Below are 20985 nucleotides of genomic sequence, written 5' to 3' on the forward strand. Positions count from 1 at the left end.
CTGCCTGGCCTGTGTAATCCTCAGTCTCTGCTGTGCTCAGTTAAGCCCACTGTTTCAGGCACTGTGTCAATCCATCCCACTGAGGGTCTTCCTCTATTTTATTGATCTTCTACTTGTCCAAGCATAATATCTTTCTTCAGGAACTGGAGGTATATAGATAATCTATTAACACCAACAGTATTATATTTTAGGACAGGTCTTAAAATATTCTTTTTAACAATGAATGAGGTCCCATTCCTTAAGTTAGTTATTCTCAGCTTAGTAGAACATATATTGACTGATTAAAAACGGCCAATACTAATCCACAGATTGGCTTACTAATGCCAAGGATTGCTATCAGTTTAGAATCCCCTTATTTCTAAAGTCTTTTTTAAGTATTTCTAAGTGATCCTACTAAAAGGATTCCCTTTAGGATGCTGAGATCCTTTCTTTAGATGAGAATGTAAACCTTTTCCTTCCTGGTTGGGGAAAAAGCCATGTTTTCTGCCTCCTTAAATATCCAAAGTAAATGGAGGTGAATAGGGTTTCCTAGAAAAAAAGGGAAGGCTTGGTTTCCAGCAGAGACCTTAGGAACATAGGAGATCCCTAAAGATTTGGCAGCGGATTTGGCTATTCTTGCAGATGGGAGAGCTTGAGCTCAGAGAACACAGGAAGTTTTTGGACTTCTTTCTCATGGCCTCTGCATTCGTGGGCCTCTGTGACTAGCTCATCTTTCTCTTAGTATTACTCACAATGGAGGCCGCATTACTACTTTCTGTGAGCACTACAACAATGGAGACCATGAGCTTGAAGGACGATGTGCAGAACGCAGGGAAGTCCAACAATGTAGGAAAAAGGAAGCATAGTAGACCCCTGACTAAGAAGAAGAAAAAGGGTTGAGGTTATCTGCATGGTCAAAGAGCAGGTGGCAAGCCCAGGTCCCACCATCTATGGGCTTGAGGTTTATTTACTTCCTGAGTGTCCCTACATGTTCTCTTGTATTTTCTCCCATTCCTAGATCTCTCTCATCAGAGGAGGATGATCATTTATGCTCCTACTTCCAGTATGGGGTTCTGCATAGAAAGCTCTGTACCTTGGCAGCTTCCACCATCTTGGCTGTGGCATCAGCCAGGATCTTGGCAGCACTTAACAGCTTGCGTGAGTTCTCCAGGTCACTCTCCCCCTCAGCATCAGCTTTGATGGCGTTCACCAGGTCCGAGGTGGCTTGGGCTAAGATGCGGGCCTGTCGTACCATCTCACCTGAGAGGACAGGACACAGTTGCGTGAGGAAACCAGAGACACTGAGAGGGTGTCAGAGGTGGGGGGGAAGTGAGGAAAAGTGGTTACAGCAAGGTAGATGGGGCTTCATGTGATAGTCTAGAAACTAGTGCAAGTTCTTTAAGTGATTTCTTTGGGGCTATTATTTTAATAGGTTTAAGATCACTGTAATAGGTTTAAGATCACTTTTTTATTATTTAATAGGTTTAAGATAGGATTTTGTGGCAGGGAAGATTGTGTCCTCTGGGTATGTTCAGTAAATGAAACAGTCAATGTGAAAGGCTTTTGGGGGTGAAACAGAGTTGGAAGTTTTTGTAATGCCATTTTCCATATTTAAAAAAATATATATATAACTTAGGTATATTCTTCAAACTCTCTAAGGAAGGCAGAATAGGACTGTGTTGGTTTTACAGATGGGGAAGCAGGATATTCAGAGAGGCTGGGCAACGAGGCTATGGATACAGCGCTGGTGAGGTCATAGTGTGTTGGCTCCTTGGGATGAAGTGGTTGGCCCTGCAGGGAGGGCCCAGTGGGCTTGGGGAACTTCCCTGGAGCTGTTTTTTGTGGAAGTGGCTCCTTACCAGCATCACCCATGGAGCTGAAGATGTTCTCAGTGACTGTAAGGATGGTGTCAGTGGCCTGGTCGTAGCGGCCAGCAGGCCCAGCCCCTGTTGCGTGGGCCCTCACATGCTGCAGCAGCTCATTCAAGGCTTGGGTGACAGCTGTCGCTGCTGCTCCCACCCCGCGCAATAGTTGCCCATCCTCTGTGGCTGCCTGGGAGGCAGACACGCAGCCCTCCACGGCTTTGGCCACCAGCCGTCCCGCCTCGACCAGCTGCTCTTGGCAAACGGGTGAGCTGATTGTAGGTGCCACCACCTGTGTGCAAACTGAGTGTCAGCGAGGTAGGCGAGGAGGTGTAGGGTACTTGTGGTGTTTACAAGCCAAGGGAAGGAGAATGAGATGTTGAGAACCAAACGCTTTTGTGGCACAGTCACCCCTTAGCACAGGCCAGAGAAAACACAGCAGCTCACCTTGGTGCAGGCCACGAGCTGGGAGGTGGACAAAGCACACTGTGTTGCTGCAGCAATAACTTGGGTCTGAAGGCCAGAGTCTTCTGTCCGCTGGGCCACACTCTTGGCCTTCAGCACCAAGGCAGCTGCAGCACTCGCTACCGCCTTGGCTAACTGCATGAGCACGTCCTGTGTAGAGAGAGCAATCAGCATGGCCTGTGATCAGGCTTAGCATCCTTGGACCCTTCTCAGAGCCATAAGCAGTTTAATTATTCCCATTGACTTCAATCATAGGACAGTGTATGCAGGAGCAACCAGAACCTACCCAGAACCCCTACATTGAGCCCCAGCAGGACAGGACCCACACCAAGAGAAACAGAGCCTACACCAAGAGGGAAATGCGTGAGGCGGATACACTCGGTTGTGATGGAGAAGAAGGGCAGCGCTGTCCCAGCAGGATGGTTAAGCAAGGTGCCTCTTGGGGTCCCTCCCACTCCACACTTACTTCCTCCATTTCACCTCAATCTAGCTTTGGAAGCAGTCATCCTGGAATCTTGGGAACTATCCTCCCTGATCCTATTTCCTCAAATCCTGCCTGGCAAAGCTTCCCCATCTCCCATCATAGTCTGCTCCTCCAGGAGGCTGGGGGAGAGCTTTAGAAACGAGTGTATGCGGCTCACAGAAGACAAAGCTGGGAAGGCCCAGGCCAGAGGCCGTTACCGTGGGGGGTTCAGGGGGAGACCGAACCCCAGCCCCTCTGGGTGCACATATCTGTGTGGGAAATCCAGGATGAAAAGTCAGATGAGGAGAGTGGCATGAGGTGGGGTGGGGGTTGGGGGGAGAGCTAGAGGAAGAGTGGACTCTGGAGTTCTGAATTCTCAACCCAAAAAAGGGACTGAAAGATTCCCAGGTTATCCTCTGGACGAAGAGGCTCAGGCTGGTTGTTGAGAGGTCAATTCAGAGGCAGGGGCCAGGAGTTCGATTCAGGATCAGAAGCTGGGCTTGAGGGGTTGGGTAAGTCACCAACCTGGAAGTGGGGGTCAGTATCACTCTCCCCAATTTGTTGCAACAGCTCCCCACTGGCCTGGCCCACGTTCCCAGCTGCTTGCAGCAGGTTCTGACGGGGCTGTGGAGAGTGAACACCAGTCAGAAGCTGCCCATGGGTCCAGGGGGCCCGGATTTCCTCCCTGCAACTTGGCCATGGTCCCCTCTCCTTGGGCTCTGACCCTGCTCCATGGACCCTGACCTCAGCACTGGCTGGCTGGGCACTGCGCAGCAATTCCGACACGGCCCCTGCAAGACCCTTCGCTGCCTGCAGCAGGGGCCGGCCACTGCCGCCCTCATCCTCCAGCAGGGCAGCCAGCAGCTTCACCCCTCGAGACATCTCCGTCAGGTTGGAGGAGATTGTGGTCACTGCACAACCCACTGCAGTGTAGTCTGTCTCTGCAGGGTCTCCTAAGGGGAGGAGGAGGAGGGTATGAGTGAGGAATGGGGATGGCGAGGCAGTAGCTGCAGGAGGAGTGCAGTCACAGCCAATTAGTCATACACACGGCCTGAGGGACAGACATGCACACACCATTCCTTCCAGAGTGAGTCAGGGTACAGTCACCCTCATGCTTGCATGCACACAATCTTCTCCTTCCCCCACTATGCACACAGAGGCTGGCATCCAACCTACCTGCTGTAAGGTTTACCACGGAGGCAGTACCAGCTGTGATAGCATCGACTTGGGAGTGGATCTCATGTTTTGATTCATCCATCTTATTCTTTCGCCAGGCCTTTGAGGCCTGAAAATGGGGGGGGGGGGGGAATAAATAAAAACCTCAGGATCTGCTCACGTTTAGTTCATTGCAACTCTATTCTTTGAAGCTATGGCTTTGGTATTTCTAGCCTGTCCTCCCATACTCACAGCATCCTGGCCCAGAGGAGGCAGAGTGTCAAAGTCATCTAGAGTGGCCTGGGCAGCCTGCACAGCCTGCATGCTGGAGTTGATGGTTCCAGTGAGTGCCTGCTGAGCTGATGTCTGAAAGACAAAAGGAGGAGTGTCCAGGGCTGGATTTAGAAAAAAGAGAAGGTGAGAAGGAACCAGGCTACGGATAGGAAAGTAAACAGGATATAGGAAAAGCCTGAGGAATTCTGGGCTAGGCTCAGGTAAGGGTGAGAAAAAGGCCAGCTACACTGGTAGGAGTGAGGACACGCTTACCAACGGAGGCATGTGTCCTCGGTGCATCTGGCCACTGGTAATCTGCTGCTGGGCAGGTGGCATGCTGCCCATCTGGAAGTTCTCAGGACCTGAGGCTCCAGAGCGCATGATGGCAGGAAGGGCCACAGAACCGTGCTCCACTTTGCCCACTCGGTTATACTGCTGCTGAAGCACTGTGGACCTAGAGGGGAGCACCCTATGAAGCGCTCAGAGCACCTTGCTCCTCTCTACCCAGTTACACCACCTCCGTGGTGTACCCGCACGGTGTGCAAGGTCTTACTCCAGTCCGTGACTCTCAAGGACTCTCTACTTCCTAACAGCCCTTGGAGTCAAGCCTTGAATTACCTCCCCCTGGGGGATAGGATTAGCCCAACTCTCTTCATACTTTTTGGGGGACACAGAGTCCTCCAGCATAGTAGATTCCTCATCTCCCTCCAGCCCAAAGTGGTCCTTGCTTTTTTTCTGTAGAAAGAAATAAGGAATAAGAGTTGGGGCAGTTAAAAAGGAGGGAAGTGGGGAAAGGCTGCTTTTCTCCCCCACTCAGTCGTTTTCCACAATCTGAGTCATTTCTAAACTGGGATTAGGACAAAAACAGGCATTTCCTACCTTCTTCAAGATGATATCAATGTAGCCAGCAATGAGCTGTGCAATCTGCTCCCCCTCAGTTGTCTGTACTGAGTAGTAGCCATCTTGGTAGTCCCCGAAATCCTACGGTGACAAGGAGGGAGCTCAGTGGGAAAGCTTGAAGGTACTAATAAAAAAGGGTAGGATGGGATCCCCAAAGTCAAGCTGAGAAGGGTGCTTTTCAATGCCAATAGCCCTCTAGGGAGAAGTCTACCTTCCTTCAATCTCCTGTTTCCTTATTTTCCTCCTAGGAGGGCAAGATCTTCTTTTCTGAGGAACAGTCATTATGCCTCACAGTTTAAAAAGCCTATCATTTGGAAAATCTCTTTCTCCCTTAACTTGATAATAAAATTGGAAGGACAGAAATGTTCGCTATTAAATGACTATACTTGAAGTTTAAGACCAGTAATCAAAATGGAAAAGTACCAATTTATTATAGTCACTACTTTTCTCACTGAGGTACTTCACCAAGTTGGTGTCAGTTTTCAATCCCCAGGACCAGCAGAGAGTCACAGGAGAAAAGCCACTGTACAGAGCTGCTGCAGAAAGAGGAGGGAAGAGGTGTGGTTTTCCAGTATCTTTCTGGTTTTGCCCTCAAGTAGGCCTATGATCTCAGCTTGGTTATAGTTTAATTTTTGTGGATTTAAGAAAATTAAGTTCATCATCTGATTCTTTTAAGTAGTATTCACTCTTTAAGAGCCATTCATCACCTGTTTCTTTTAAGTAGTATTAACTCTGCAGGAATCTCCCTTTATTCTAAGCTCAGGTTCCTGCAACAGTTCCAAAGTTGTCCTTTCTGCTGGAGTCACAGTGTATCTACTCCAAGGGATGGGGTAAAAGACTTCTTTTGCTCTTCATTCCCTGCAAATTCCAAAGCTCTTTTTCCTTTAAGCTCCAAGACTCACCAGGGTGAAGCTCTTGGGAGAAGCAGCCCAGCGTTTGATGTTGGTAAGATTCCATTCCTGGATCACTTCCTTGGTCTTCTCATCCACCCTCATCACACACTCCTTGGTGATACCCAGAAGCCTTGGCACTAGTTTGTTTTTCCCTTTCATTTTTTCCTGCAAGGTTGAAGTGGTTGTTGGTGTGATAGGTCAGAGGTGGGATGAGAAGTGATTGATCAGATCAGACCACAAGGGAGAACTGAAGAGACTAGGAAAGCTAAGCCACAGTGTCCATAGTTGCAGCCAGGACAAGGCTGTGTGAGGAACAGGAAAAAGGAGAAGAAATGAAGGGGAGGAAGTGATGGTGGAAGACTAATAAAACAGGTCAGGTTTCTATAAAGTCAAAGCCATATAAAGACTCTTGCGGACTCTTGGGGAATGAGATGTGACTGAGGGCAGGGTTAGACATTTTGATAGGAAAGCAAAAGAGCTCAAAGCAAGGAGGTCAGTGAGAAGGGTCCATTACCCACCTTAACCAGAAAGAAGGAGACGCCATAAGTCTTGAGGGAACGGGCTAGCTTTACGTAGCGTACCTTGGCCTCAATCTCACTCATCTGCCCACAATTCTTGTGTGCCTGAGTGTAGAGTGAAAAAGGATTTAGCAAACTAAATTTAATTATCACAGAAAGTGGTTAAAGTGGGCTGCTTAATGGAAGAGTAGTACAGGATACAGCAAGGTTAGGGAACACAGGACATGAGAAAAGAGGGGGTGATGACATGGGGCTGATAAAGGAGATGAAGAAGTGATGGGTTCACGAGGTCAATTAAGGAACATGCAGACTTTCTGAGATGTGAGTAGATAGTTAGGAAGCAGAAGGACAATTAGAAGCCCTTTTTGGTTGAGTATTCAAAGAGAAGGAATAATACAGCTGTAACAAAACCTATTGTTTTCACAGTAATTTTACTGTACACTATCTCATTTTATTTTCTTATCAATCCTATGCAGGGCAGGTACTGTTATTCCATATCAGAGGTAAAGAAAACAAGAACATTAAATTCAATTCCACAGTAAAGGCAGTGATGGAGCTGAGACCACAGCGCAAGTCTCCTGCTTTCTGCACAGGAGATGTGGGAGAATAGTTCGGTAGGCAGCAGGTGGGAGAGCAGCAGGGTGAGGGTGGGGGGTTGTTTAAGTAGTAAGATTAAGCAGCAAAGCTCCCAGGTCACCCACTTTGCCTCACCCTCATTCACCTGGAAGATCTTACGCTCTCCCTTCTGCTTCACATACTCCTTGGGCAGGAAGTCCTTCAAGCTACACCAGAAAAGGGAGGGTCAGAATGGAGTGGGCAGCACCAGAGGATATGTGGGCCATGGACGGTGGGCCTAAAGGTGTAAGGCAATGTCTAGGACAGCCTTCACTTTAGAGAGAAGGAAGACTCTGAGGGAACAGAGCCTGGATTGTCTTCTGAAATACAGATTGCTCTGCATTCGCTCTTGAATGAGGCTTGTGTCTATCCCTGTAGGGACTGAGGAAACTTAAGTTGGAGGCTCAGTCCCTGAGGGAAAGAGGACTGAGGACTCCATTTCAGGGAACTAAGAGACAGAGCCTAAAGGGGTAGCCACACACTCAGAAAGGTGAGAAGTTATACTAAACTCGACGTTTGACAAACACCAGTGGGTGTGACTTAGGAGACTTTTAAATCATATAGTCCCTATGATAAAATTTTATCCTGTTTTCTTTTGGCTACTGTAATAAAATTAAAATTCCTCAGAACAATCTCACAAAAGCTACACATTCATCTCAGGGGTAAGGGCAGGACCAGTGACTTTGCTGAACCTTCCTAATCCACAATCAGGGGGCCAGTAAGATGACAAAACAATATCTGAGTGGGCCAATCCTAGGTACTTGGAAGAAGAAATAGGAGAAGGCCTGGGATGGAGAAGGGCCTGTTGGGGTCACAATGACAGGGAGTCCTGGACCCTGACAGGATTATGAATGTGGGTCACTCACTCAAGGAAGCCAGCCTTGTGCTTCTGCTCATTGTGGGGGCCAAACTGGATCTGGCACTGGAAGCCAGCAAATTCACAGGCTTTATCAAAGGAGACAGGGTGGGAGCCATTCAAGATGTCATCTCGTGCCTGGTGATCAGAGAGAGGGAGCAAATGATGTATGTGGACACATGAACAACCCTCCTGCTCCTCTCCCACCCTCCCTTATCTCAGACATACCTGCACATAAAGAAGGTTCAGTTGTACAGGATCCCGGGAATCCACGTTCTGGTCCGAGTAGAAGAACTTCCTCCGCAGCAGGAGTGTTTCATGCTCCTCTACTCCCTGTTCTCTCAGAGTCCGGCCGTGGTCCAGCCAGTTCACTGGGACACAGAGAGCCCCTCAGTGCCAAGCCCCACTGACCCCAGGATGTCTGGTCTTTGTTTTAAAAAAATGTCTTTACTGCCTATCATCCCTCGCTAAAATATTTCATTTTTGGAGTGTAGGGACTGTGTCTTCATCACTGACACATCCCCAGGATCTAATATACAAAGCAGATGTTCAAGAAACAATAATGTTCAAGGAGTAAATAGTTGTTCCCCACCCAGATACTTCCCAGCACCCTCTTTTTCCTGATCTTGCTTACACTCGTCATCTGTGTGCAGTTTCTGTTTTAGTTTTTCCATCTTCTTTTCATCTCGTAGCAATGTCTTATCCTTTCGTAAGGTCCCTGTCACCTCCTCCTTTTTCTCTTCCATCAGCTCTCGAACCAGTGAATATTCGTCATGATTGGTGATGCCTAGGGAGGAGGATGGTAAGGTAGCAGCCAGGCACCTCTGTTTTTTATGGAAAGCCGGACTTCCCCACTGGGCCATTACCGATGCGGGCACAGATGGTCATGAGCATGTCAGTGACAGTCTTGGAGTCATCCACCATGATGGTCTTCACAGCCCCATCTAGCATACGGATCTTCAGGGGTCTCTGTTTCTTCCTGTACTCCATGGTGTCCTGATGGGACAGGAAAAGGAGAGAGAAGCCCTTTTAGGTCAGGGTTATCACTTCCTTTGCTCAAGGCCATAGAGGAGACAAGATTACTGAAAGGAAGATTATGGTGGTTCATTCAAAAGCATGACCATCTGGAACAGTCAGCAAGCACTGGAAGAGTGAGATACACACATGTGGGTGCTGAAAGTAGCAGGTGAGGCAGAAGAAAGTTGATAAAAGATGAAGTTGATGATCCTCAGTGAAGCAATACTCACTCCATTTCGAAGCATGTAGTAATCCAAAGCTTTCCCGGCCTCCAGCCATATACCCTTTTTTGGGTCATCATCCGACAGAAATAGCCCAAAGTCACTGGCTAAAAGAGAAGGTAGATCACCTCACACTCATGAAGACCTCAATGTAGCTGCCCCTTACTACCTTCCCATGGTCCTGAGCCTCAATGGGAAGGAATGAATCATGGAGTGGACCTGAAGAACAAGCAAACTTTGGTGACATTAGAGTTGCTCTTCGAAGTAAAAATCTGGTGATGAGAGGGAATCAGAAACTCCCACCCTAGCCACCTGGGCAGTCAAACTTACGAGGGCCACCCAGGGCCTCTGGGATGCGCTCTCGAATCATGCGGCAGGCATCATACACCATGGTGGATGGCTCAAACTGCATCGTCTTCACCACATTCCCAATGCTGATCTTGAGCGAAAGTGCAACCATGGTGGCAGCTTCTCCTCTCCAGCCTGGCTACGCCTGGCCTGCGGTATCAAGGTGTCAGAAGATACCCACAAGGGGGGAAAAAGTGTCCCAAAGTAGAAAGGGGGAGTGTTGTTGAGTAGGACTCACCAAACAAGATAGTAATAAGATTTTTGTTTTGATAATTTAAAAAAAGTTAATAAAAGGACTAGTCTTCTAAGATGTCTGAAGCAGAAGCTGGTCTTTAAGGCCAATAAACTTGCTGCCTTCTGATTAGTTTCCAACTTAAAAGTAGCCCTACAGGACAGAATGGAGCTCTGACGGCTTAGTGGAAAGGAGTTGTGCGGCCAACCCAAAGGCACACAGCTCAAATCCACCAGTTGTTCGACAACAGCAAGATGGGTATTCTCTTCCCGTGCCATTCACTGCCTCTGAAAACCCACTGGAGGGTCAGGTACCCAACAACAACAACATCAGACAGAATAGATTGTCCACACTGTTTGCTCGATTGTGAGTCCTGATGGAAGCTGCACCTTTCTCCCATGGAGTGGCTGGCTGAGTTCAAATAATCATCTTTTAACTTAGCAGCCATGTGCTTTAGTCACCATTATCCCCAGGGCTCCTTTAAATCCCAATGAGCTCACTGCCGCTGACTTGATTCTGACTCACGGGTGACCCTTTGTTTCTGGGGCTGTTAATCTTAACTCGAGGAGATGGCCTCATCTTTCTCCCTTGGAGGCTAGTTAATTCAAAGTGTCAAATTTTTGGTTAGCGGTCCAACTGCATGCCCGATAGTAGATCTGAAATGCAGTTCATTTTGAGGGTACTGCCCTACAACTTCCTCAGGAATTTGTACCTTCCTTTTTTTCTTCCGGGGACCTTTGGTGGCCTAGTTCATAGTGAGCTATGCTGTTAACCCAAAGGCCTTGCTTCTCTGGCAGCTTGATTTCACCAGCATCTCCACAGGAGACAGATGGGCAATCTCCTCCAGTATGATTGATTTAATGCCTCTGAAAATGTGCTGGAGGGTCAGCTATGAGTCAGTTCTGACTCAACGACAATGAAGTGTTCAGATCTTTCTTCCAAATGCCTCTAGTTCCTGCTCGCCTCCTTTTCCAGCCTTCTCTTTTTCTGGTTCAGAATTCCCTCTCCATTGGCCCATCTTCCACTGTGTCCTGCTGGCTTTTCCCTGAGATTGTCAAAGAGCTCACATGACCTTCCTTCTCATACACTAGCTTCCTTCTGCAATGTAACTGTGCTACACCAGATAATCCCCAAGGGCCCTTGAGGTCTTCAAACACTGACTCTAGCCAGTTCAACAGGGAGACCAACTACTGGCTGTTCAGCCATCTGTGCACATTTTCTCCCCAGAGTTCCTTTAACCTGAGATGGGGGGAAGGGCTCCCTGAGGAGGTTGGCCCCAAATTTGGCATTCCTGGTTGTCAAACTAGAACTATGTAATTCACTAATTCAAAGGGCTCTCAGGGAATAGTCAACTCTTCAATTTTGCAGAGGGAAAATAAACCCCAAGAGCAAAGCCAGGCCAGCAAAGAACTCGGCACTTTAGTTGAGCACTTGCTACTTCTCAGTCACCAAATAAACACTCAGTTCTCGCTGCAATTCCCCCTGTGCTTTCTTCTTTTCAGTCCTCTCAAGTGAGTACTTCTCATACTCTGCCTTCCATCACTGGCCTCCGCTGACAGCACAGTTCAGGATACTAGTCCCACCACACCCTTCTGTTGGGCTGAAGGAGTTTGTAGAGGTGCAGGCGGCATACAAGAGGCCAGAGGAAAGTCTGCCTAGCAGCTGATGATGGGACTCTGCTTAGTACAGGGATTGGCTTTTTCTTAACTAACAGAATGAGCAAATCCAGCTGGCCCACTCCCCTCAAGGGCAAAATGCCAACCCCAAGGGATAAAAAGCAGCAAAGAGTCCTGGTAGTGAAGTGGTTAAGCACTGCTGACTGAAAGATTGGTGGTTCAAACCCACCCACCAGCTGCTCTGCTGGAGAAAGCTGTGACAGTCTGCTTCTGTAAGGATCCACAGCCTCAAAAACCCTCTAGGGCAGCTCTACTCTGTGTCATAGGGTTACTTTGGACTCAGCACCGACTTGCAGAATAGACACAATGAAATGAGTTTTTTGAGGGGTAAAGGTTGTGAAGCAGAGGTGGGAGTATTAGGATATAGTGGGCAATTGAGGAGGGGGAAGTTGGGCGGAGGAAGGATAACCAAGAGTGGAGAGGTTAGAGTGGTGGGTGTGGGTTGGAAATCTGGGTAAAAATGGGAGAAAGAAGGCATATGGACAAGGTTTGGATCAAAGGTCTCGTACTCAAACAGACTACTCTGGCCTTATAAAGTGTCTAGTCTCAAAAGAATACAGTACATTCAAATAAGAGGACTCTCATCTCCCCAGTTCCAGCTTTTTGCTCCCCTCCCTATTCCTGAGGTTCCTCTCCCAGTTGCTGAACAGACCTGACAGTGGGGTTGCTGACCACGAAAGAGTGATGGCTGGAAGTCAGAAGAAGCTGGAGAAGCCAGAGGAGCCGAGGACAGGGCTGAAAAGCCCCTTTGCTTTAAGCTCAAGGACATGTCTCCCCCCATTTCCTCCGGACATATGGACACCCCCTTCTTCAAGTAAGGATATCTCTGGTGAGACCCCGATAAGGAACTTGAGTCATGCCTACCCTCACGCCCAGGCTGGGCCTGAGTTAACTTCCACACAGCTCCAAAGGATAAGAGGAGGAGAGGGAACTGAACAGTGCAATGGGGGCAAGGAACAGGGAAAGGCTGGCCTGTTTCTTCTCTGGCTTGACAACTTTGTGGACCTTTCCATCATTTTTTATGGAAGAACAACATCAGTCCCCAACTCCCCATCATGTCTCCCTCCCAGGGAACTCCTCCTCCTCCAAGACATTCCTGAGGTGCATTCCAGAGGAGTTGGGCAATAGAGGGGGGGGTTGTGTGATAGGGGACAGGAGGTCAAATCCCAGGAAGGAATGGAATTTAAGTGGATTGGGGGGAAGGTATTTGGGGTACACAGAGACAACAATCAGAGCAGATACCACAAAGGGAGCAGCAAGAAGACAGGGAGTTACAGAGAAGCATAAAGGGAGTGAGGAAACAGAAGACAGGCAGCATGTAAGAGGACTTCGGAGTAACACTCAGTCTGTTACCAAATTTGGCCTCTGAGTCCGCAACTGCGGGGGCGGGGGAAGGGTTGTGGGTGAGACTGACATATCCGGCCTCAGGCTGCTGGAGGCTCACTTAGGGGTTAGACTGGGCAGCTGAAGGGCTAGACGTGACCTCCCCAACACAGGACCCACACATACACCTACACCTTTATCTTTCCCAAATGCATCCTAGCTCCATCAAGCTACCTACTTGGTATCTCTTTACATACATGCTATCTCATTCTCACAGCCCTCCAGAGAGCACATTCTAGAACCTTTATCTTCCCATTCAGACCTATCCCCCACACACAGGTTCCCTACAAATCTACCTCCATCTCCTAACACAGCACCCACTCCAACAACTTCCCTTCCATTATATGCACATACATTCTCTCTCCATTCAACCAGCAAGCACTCCTGACTGGCCTGTTGTGGGGAAGGCCCCAGGTCATACTTTTTGTGGTCAGGAACTGAGATGAGTAAGACATAGCCTTTGCCCTGAAGGGGAGAGAAGTAGAGCAGCCAAGTATGGAAATACAATAGAGAGCAGGAAGCACTGGGAGCCAAGAGGTGTGTTCAGAGATAGAGTTCCCAATAGGCTAGGGAAGGAAAACTGAAAGTCTGTATGAAAGAGGTGTCATTTGATGTTAGATTTTAAGAAATAAGGATAAAAAAAAATCCAATAATGATCTACTATTTATTGCCAAAGTGTCAACTGCTTTGTACATGATTTCATTTAATCCTTACAACATCCCTGCAAGGTAGGTGCTGTGATTGTCTTTTTCTTAAACAAGGAAGCAGGCTCATTCGGGAAGTATTTCTTCAGAATTACTTGTCCAAAGTCACACAGCTAACAAGCTGTGAAGCCAGGATCTGACTCCAATACCCAACCAAGCTCAGGTCCACCACGCCAGCCGGAGATGAGTCAGGGGTAGCATTCCAGGCAGAGAATAGCATAAGCAAAGGTGGAAAAGCAGGAAATCGCGGAGAAGCAGGGAAGCGAGCAGGCAGGCTGGCTGAAGTGCGGGGTACCTGCAAGGGAGCAGTGGTGGGGAAGTTAGAATTAGGATGGAAAGGCAGCAGAGGACAAGGGAGATTACTTACTGAAGGGCAGCAGGTGGACAGGAAAAGTTTTTGAGCAGAGAAGGGACGTGACCAGAACTGGATTTCAGAAAATAATTCTGGCAGTTATCTTAGACATTGGTTAGAAAGAGAATTTGTTAGTAAAAGCGAGAAAGACTGAAATCAGAGTTTGAAGGTGGAGAGGAGGATGTCCCTCAGAAGTGTTGAGAAGTATAGGCCTGCCCTGTTTATTCTTTGTGAAGGGGCCATGCTAATCTTCTCTGTATCATTCCAACATTAGTATATGTGCTGCCGAAGCGAGCACTCTGTTTGTTCTTAAGTTGCTGTTGGGTGTCATCAAGTTGAGTACAACTCATAATGACCCTATGAACAACAGAACTGTATTCTGTCCCATCCTGTGCCATCTTCACCATCTCAGACATATTCTCAAGTACTAGGGTCTAAAATCAGGCTGGGATCTCAGAGTTTCCTGTCATCAGTAGCCACTTAGTGGCTGTGACACTTTGAGCAGCCTGAGGTAAGCAAAGCATGACACTGAGTTAGAATGTGAAGATGACACTGTGGAGGAGAGGGTACTGATAGCTCTGTGATTAGTATCCAGGTAGGATGGGAATAGGTAAGGACAGACAGGGCATTAGTCTCTGCTACAGGCTGGGGATGGGTAACAATATTGGTAGGAAAATGAACATGTGAACACTGATCAGGCTAGAGGAAGGGGAGGAATGGACGTGTGGGCAATGGTTAAGACTCAAGGAAAATAGGCAGTGAGGTCAGAGGCCAGCCTAGGCCACAGGGTTGAGAAGAGATGGGACTGTTATCAGTGGCTAAATTAGACAGGGGTGGGGCACTGACAGTACACTGGCAGCAGCTAAGTAAAGCTGGAATTGGAGGAGGGACAGAATATAGCCAGTGGCTTGGTCAGCCCTGGGCAGGCGACAGAGCTGTGGTCAGTGGCCAGGTCAGGCTGGGAGCAAAATGGGGGTGTGGTCAGTGGCCTGGCTGGGCGTGGGATCAGCAAGACCCAGTTTCCTCTTTGGGTCTCATTTCCTCTTTTCTGTTTGGGGAGTGGGGGAAGGGGATCTACAATTAACCAAGAAACTAAAGGAGGCTTAGAACCGGAGGTAGCCCATAGTAGTGATCCAGGGTCTGTAGCTGTTGGGTTAGCAGGCTGCTCAAAAGACTAATAGCAAGGGTGGGTGAAATGGTGGGAGAGTATTTTTAAATAGTGGGAAAGCTCACATTTAGGCAAGGAAAATGAAAGTAAGAGGTGAGAATTGAATGGGGAGGGGCTGGCAGAATAGAGTAGGAACGGGTAATAAGATGAAGAATAAGGCAAAAAAAAGAATAAGGCAAGAGATATCTAAAATGCGAAATCTGGGGAGGGTAAGGCAAGGCCAGGGATGTGAGTGGAAGAGCAAGGAAGGGAGGGGGCAGTGGGGCTAGCGTTTGGGGGATTCAACCTTCTACTTCTTACAGGACAATAATGGTTATGTAGTCTGTGTCTCTTAGTCACCACCCCCCTCCCTCTAAGCAGTTTTCCTCTTATGACTAGAAATTGGGTACCTCCTGAGCTCCTGGTCCCTTTCAACTTCCCACCTTGTAAACAACACAGTCCAGGAAGCCCAGTCCCATCAACTGTACTGGCAACAGAAAAAGTCTTGGATTTAGAGATAGAAACAGAGAAGCTAGGTTCCTAGTCACCTGAGCTTCCAGCCTAGCACTGAATTTGTGATCTTTCCAGGTCAAAGGCGGCCCTATGAATAAGAGACTTTCCCCCCACACATGAGCATCTGCCTACTGGCAGTGTCTTAAATTCTACCTACCCACAGCCACTACCCAGACCGCTGTCCTAATTCCAAACTTATCTTTCCTAGTGGAAAGCCATATTCATTGTCTGATCCCAAATGCAGATCTAAAGGTACCTTTAACACCAACCTCTTTGAACTTAACCCTAAATGCTAACTAAGCCTTAAATCTAAACTTCTTTCGTATCTTGATTTCTAATCATTACTGCTTATCCCTAATTTCGACCATTTCAACTTCCTACGATTCCCTAAACGGGCTTCCAACTTAATTCCTATTGCTGACCCTCAACTCTCTGATTTAAACTGTCCAACCCAGGTAACATAACCACCTTGATCTAAACATTACAAATAAAATGGACCTGACTTACACTTATCACTGGATCCTGGCTTTCTACCTTCTAAAGTTAACCTTGAATCCAAAACCCAACCTCAATCTCAAATATACCAAATCCATTTTAGCTCACATAACCGCTATCAGCTAACCCCAATACCTAGCCCCGCCCTGAGCCTCACTCTTCACCTTCGCTAAAACCCATCCCAGACAGAGGAGTGCACCCACGCAAGGCTTGGCTCCTGCAAAACAGTCTACTTAGCTCCGAGACCAGATCGAGATACACTGGACCCTGACCTCTCAAACAGGACGTGAAAGAGCAGACGCAGCACAGCCCCGGGCCCCGCCCGCCCGCCCGCCTCCCGGGCTGGACCTCGCGGCCCCACCCCGGGGCTCCAGCTTGGCCCGGTCCGGCCTACCTGCGCTGCCCGGCTCTGTGCCCCGCCCGCCGGCCCGCTAGCCTGCTCGTTCTCCCGGTCGCTCTCCGGCTCCGGCCTCGCCCTCCCGCCGACAGACTCTCTCTTGGCCACTTCCGTCCCTGGAACGTCCCCCACCCGCGGGCGGCGCCCTGGACCCGCGCTCTATGGTTGCAGGGACTGCAGGAAGCTACTCTAGCCCCGCTCTCGATGCTCTGGGGCCCGCCGAAGACTAGCCGCCCCTCCCCAGCAGGAAGCAAGGGTGTGTACAATCCGGAGAAAACGCCCGAATTGCTTCCTAGCTCCCTTTCAGGCTCGAAGCCTTCCTTTTCTCGCAGAAGGCGAAGGCGGAGCTGGATCTCTGGAACTCCCGCCCTCAGGGTGCGCGGAGGCTGCAGGGACGTCCCCGCTATTTGCATAGCCCAGGGGACGTGGCGCAGCACCCCGGCCACTTCCGAGTTGGAGTGAACTCCATGTCCCAGAATGCCGTGGTGGCGAGGCGCATTACTTCCGTTGTGTTGGAAGTCGAAGGAATCGAGTCTTGGGCTGCGGGTCCGCCTGCGAGTGGGGTTAGCAGCTAGGGGGCAAAATCTGTCTGAAGGTCAGGAGCATAGGTGAGGGATCGGCAATTGGGCTGTGGATCATACTGGGGGTTCAGGTACTAGAGCTGGAGAGCGAGTTTTTGTCCATCTTCTGTGTAGATGGCCCATATGGAGCTGTCACTGGGCCCCAGTGACCAGGACCTTTTGGGTTTTCTCCTAAAAGAAAGTGGAGGTTTGGAGGTGGCGCCCGAGGAGGCTGTGGAGGCCCCGCTGGACTGGGAGCAGCCGTTCTCCGAGGTGAGTGGAAGTTTCTGAGTAGGTGAGGGCCGAGTTGGGCGTGTCCATGAGGGGTGTGGCGTCGGTGTTAAGTCAAAGCCCGTTAATCTGAACCCTACGCAGGTTCTGAGTGAGTGGGAGGTGGAGGATCTCCTGAGTTCCCTGCTAAGTCCCCCACCATCATTGAACGCTCACAGCTCCTCCAGTCCCTGCCGTGTCCATCACGATCACAACTACTCCCTCCCACAGGAATATGTCTCCATAGATTTAGGTGAGTCTGAAATAATTGAGGTATATGAGAGAGGAAGGGGCTAAGAGCCTGGCTATTGATACTTTCCCTTTTGCAGACAGTGGGAGCTTTGCGGGTGAGGAGGCCCAGAAGATGTCACAGCAGGTGAAAGAGCCCGCAGAGCAGGTACTTGGTTTAGAGGATTATACCCACACTGCGCAAATGGGGACAAAATTGCCCATTGTACTTTGACATTCCTCTTCAACATCTCCATGGTCTTCATCTCCTTCCCATCCCCTAATAGCCCCAGGATATGGAGAGGCTCCTACTGACAGATGAGGAGAAGAAGCTGTTGGAGAAAGAGGGGCTTACTCTTCCCAGAACACTTCCTCTCACTAAGGTATGATTACCATTGGCAGAGTAGAGGCGAAAAGAAAGCTCTATGGCTATGAAGTAAGGTAATTTTGTATCAGTAATTTTAAAAAGGGAGCTCTGGGGACCTAGTGGCAAAAAGCTGCGCTGAAATCCTGAAGGCACTTGGTTTGAATCCACCAGCTGCTCTTCGGGAGACTGGGCAATCTCTTTCAGTGCCTCCGAGAACCCGGCGGGTCATCAGTTCTTACTCTAGGGTAAACAACAACAGATTTTTTAAATGGGCAGAAGGGTGAAATGGAACAAATTTGTTGGTATTAAGAAAGCCCATGGCTTTTTTTAATATAATTTTTTGTGATTTTAATGAAAATTTAGTCATTTTCATTAATTCATTGTTGCGCATCCCCCAACAATTCGTTTATTCTTTTATTTTTATTATTATACTAGTTTATTTACAAAATTCTAATACATTGTTTTCCAGAATAGATTCTTCCAATTTCCCTCATCCCCCATCAAATTGTACAACCTCATGATTACTCCTCTCCCCATGTGTGGGATGCAAAATGCTGTTTTGGTAGGTTTGAAATTTATGAAAATGTTAGTTTTCATGACGGAAAAAAACCTAAAAATTATCACAATATAGGGAGCTGTGGTGGTCTAGTAAGGAGTCGTATGGCCAAGCCAGAGGCAGCTTGCTGCTCTTGCTCCACAAGAGAATGATGGGCAATTTATAGCCTCTGAAAACCCACTAGAGAATCAGCTCCATCTTTTGTTGTTGGTTCCAACTTGATGGCACAGAACATCACTACAGTATTACTATACTATGGATCATATGCAATGATGCCATTGGCTTCATAGTAATCCACCTCTTGTTGAAAGGCAGAATTAAACTTTCTATTTCAACAAGGCTGGACTAACAGGATGAGAATATACATTTGTATGCTTTAATTTATTGGGTGACTTCATAGGTACTGTTTTATGAAACTGATGAAATCAATGTTCATTCATAGATTAAGGGAATTTGCATTTCTAAAATGATGAGTCAGCAGTAATATAAACTACTGAATGAATGAGGCTGTGTTTAGAGGCACATTTTAGCAGTTTTCTGCCTACTTTAGATATTAATATAATGGAATACATCCTGAGTGCAGATGACATGAGGAGTTAAGTTTTTGCCCAGATTTCTGAAGAAATGTCAAGTCTCTTAAACTAGTTAAGAATGATTTGCTTGACATGGCTCCAAAAATTAGATACAAGGTAAGTCCAATAGAAATATGAGGCAGATAGATGTTGACTCAAGAGTTGTTCTTTTTTTAAAAAAAAGAATTAAAAATGGTCTGGGCTTTTTAAGAAAGATGTTAACATCTGGTCCCCAGAGGTATTCAGAGTGCTTATGAATGAACTAATTTGTCTTCCAACTCCTTGGTCCAGTATTCCTCTAATATGTCCCTTACCTGTCATCTCCCAGAAGGAGGAACAAGCTCTAAAGCGAGTGCGGAGGAAGATTAGAAACAAAAAGTCTGCTCAAGAGAGTCGTAGGAAGAAGAAGGTGTATGTGGGAGGCTTAGAGAGCAGGTATGAAAGGAAGAGAGACTCGAAGGCTGAGGGAAGAGGGTAGCTGAAAGTGTTTTTGAAGGGAGGCTAAAGGTCTTATCTTTCCCCAGGATCTCGAAATACACAGCCCAGAATCTGGAGTTACAGAACAAAGTACAGCTCCTGGAAGAACAGAATCTGTAAGTAAGCCTCCTGTTTCAGTCCTTTCTCCTCCCTTCCATTTAATGTCATCCCATTCTCTCCTCTCTTACACACTTCTAACTGGGAAGCTTTTCTTATGTAGTCTGGTGTTTACCCTTCACTGTCTAAGCCAAGTAGATTACAGTACTAGCAGAATAAATTCACAAATAACTATACAGTACAAAGAAAGGGAAAGAAAGGAAAAGGGACCTTAGAAAGTGACTGGCATATGTTAGTAGATAGGATTCTGGGAGTGAAGTAAGCATTTCAGGAAGAGAGAACACAACACTGTCCAGTTTGGCTGCAACTCTGACACAGTGAATTAGGACCAGAAGGAATATTTGGTGAGGATCATGTGCATCATTGATCACACAGAATTATTTCTTTTTGCAGATGAGTTAGTCGGGGGGAAAAGGATTTTTGTTGTAATTTTTAATGGGGAATATGAACCATTTTATCTGCAGAGAAGTGGTCACTGGCAAAAACAGGACAAAAATAAAATTACCTAAGCATAGATGAAGGGGTAGTCTTAACCTGAATATTGCACTGTATAATTTATCAAGCCAGGGTGTGCTCACTCCCTTCTGTCTCTAGATCCCTTCTGGATCAGCTGAGGAAACTTCAGGCCCTGGTGATTCAGATATCAAACAAAACTAGCAGCAGCAGCACCTGTGTCCTGGTGAGGCTGGGGATGGAAGGCGAGACCCTCTGCTCTGGTATAGGGGAGATGGTGCAATCCAGAGCCCCTTTCTACTCTTCTTCTGTGTTTCAGGTCCTGCTCTTTTCCTTCTGTCTCTTCCTTTTACCTGCAATGTATTCCTCCAACATAAAGGGGACCCTGCCCGCTGAGAACAGAGGTGAGAGGCTTGAGGCTGCCACAAAGGCATGTGTTAGGAACAGCCCTGGCCTGTCCCTGAAGATCTCCTTTGTTTTCTCAGTGTTGTCCCGGCAACTTCGGTCAATTCCCAGAGAGGACCCTCACGAGCTGGAGCTGCTTGTCCTGCAGTCAGAGGTACCAAAGGACAGTACAGACCAGTTGCTGGACAACTCAGATCATTTTCTCCAGGCCCCTGGCAATTCTTGCTGCTTCTTGTACCATATGCCTCAGACTCCTAGTACAGATCCTCCACTGAAGCAGACCCTGTCTGACCCCTTCTCATTGTATTCCTCTTTAAGACCCACCATTCCTCTGCATGTGAATCTTACAAGACAGCAGGGATGGCTCCCTACCCACAACCTCTCATCTGTCATATTGCAGGTCAGGCACTCAGGCTAAATGTGAGACTGAGGGGAGCCTTGGCAGGTACCTGGGTACCCCAATATGTCCAAATACAAAAGAATGGGAGAGAGCTACTGCCAGTTCATGTGCCCTGT

The 20985-nt window shown here is 47.9% G+C and overlaps 2 protein-coding genes across 2 annotated transcripts in view; one reads left to right on the forward strand and one right to left on the reverse strand.

Moving 5' to 3' along the window:
• TLN1 (talin 1) overlaps positions 1-9698 on the reverse strand; it is a 30026-nt gene extending 20328 nt beyond the window's left edge. Inside the window, exons 1-19 of the mRNA XM_006886822.1 lie at positions 9548-9698; positions 9227-9324; positions 8846-8975; positions 8614-8766; positions 8208-8350; positions 7990-8117; positions 7230-7290; positions 6509-6613; positions 6000-6155; positions 5077-5178; positions 4856-4932; positions 4471-4651; positions 4177-4290; positions 3946-4054; positions 3514-3722; positions 3295-3393; positions 2289-2456; positions 1839-2133; positions 1073-1239 (exon numbers count right to left, since the gene is read on the reverse strand). Of these exons, the coding sequence (XP_006886884.1) occupies positions 1073-1239; positions 1839-2133; positions 2289-2456; positions 3295-3393; positions 3514-3722; positions 3946-4054; positions 4177-4290; positions 4471-4651; positions 4856-4932; positions 5077-5178; positions 6000-6155; positions 6509-6613; positions 7230-7290; positions 7990-8117; positions 8208-8350; positions 8614-8766; positions 8846-8975; positions 9227-9324; positions 9548-9677 (2625 nt within the window). The 5' untranslated portion in view covers positions 9678-9698. The remainder of the gene's footprint in view (positions 1-1072; positions 1240-1838; positions 2134-2288; positions 2457-3294; positions 3394-3513; positions 3723-3945; positions 4055-4176; positions 4291-4470; positions 4652-4855; positions 4933-5076; positions 5179-5999; positions 6156-6508; positions 6614-7229; positions 7291-7989; positions 8118-8207; positions 8351-8613; positions 8767-8845; positions 8976-9226; positions 9325-9547) is intronic.
• A 7461-nt stretch (positions 9699-17159) lies between these two features.
• Positions 17160-20887, forward strand: CREB3 (cAMP responsive element binding protein 3). Its single transcript, XM_006886823.1, has 9 exons — positions 17160-17297; positions 17400-17547; positions 17624-17691; positions 17816-17905; positions 19346-19452; positions 19542-19610; positions 20206-20290; positions 20384-20468; positions 20550-20887. The coding sequence occupies exons 1-9, from the start codon at positions 17160-17162 to the stop codon at positions 20885-20887; spliced, it is 1128 nt and encodes a 375-aa protein (XP_006886885.1).
• Positions 20888-20985: the final 98 nt, after the last annotated feature.

The sequence above is a fragment of the Elephantulus edwardii genome, unplaced genomic scaffold (assembly GCF_000299155.1).
Source record: "Elephantulus edwardii isolate Elephantulus edwardi_28Jun2011 unplaced genomic scaffold, EleEdw1.0 scaffold00052, whole genome shotgun sequence".
NCBI lineage: Eukaryota > Metazoa > Chordata > Mammalia > Macroscelidea > Macroscelididae > Elephantulus > Elephantulus edwardii.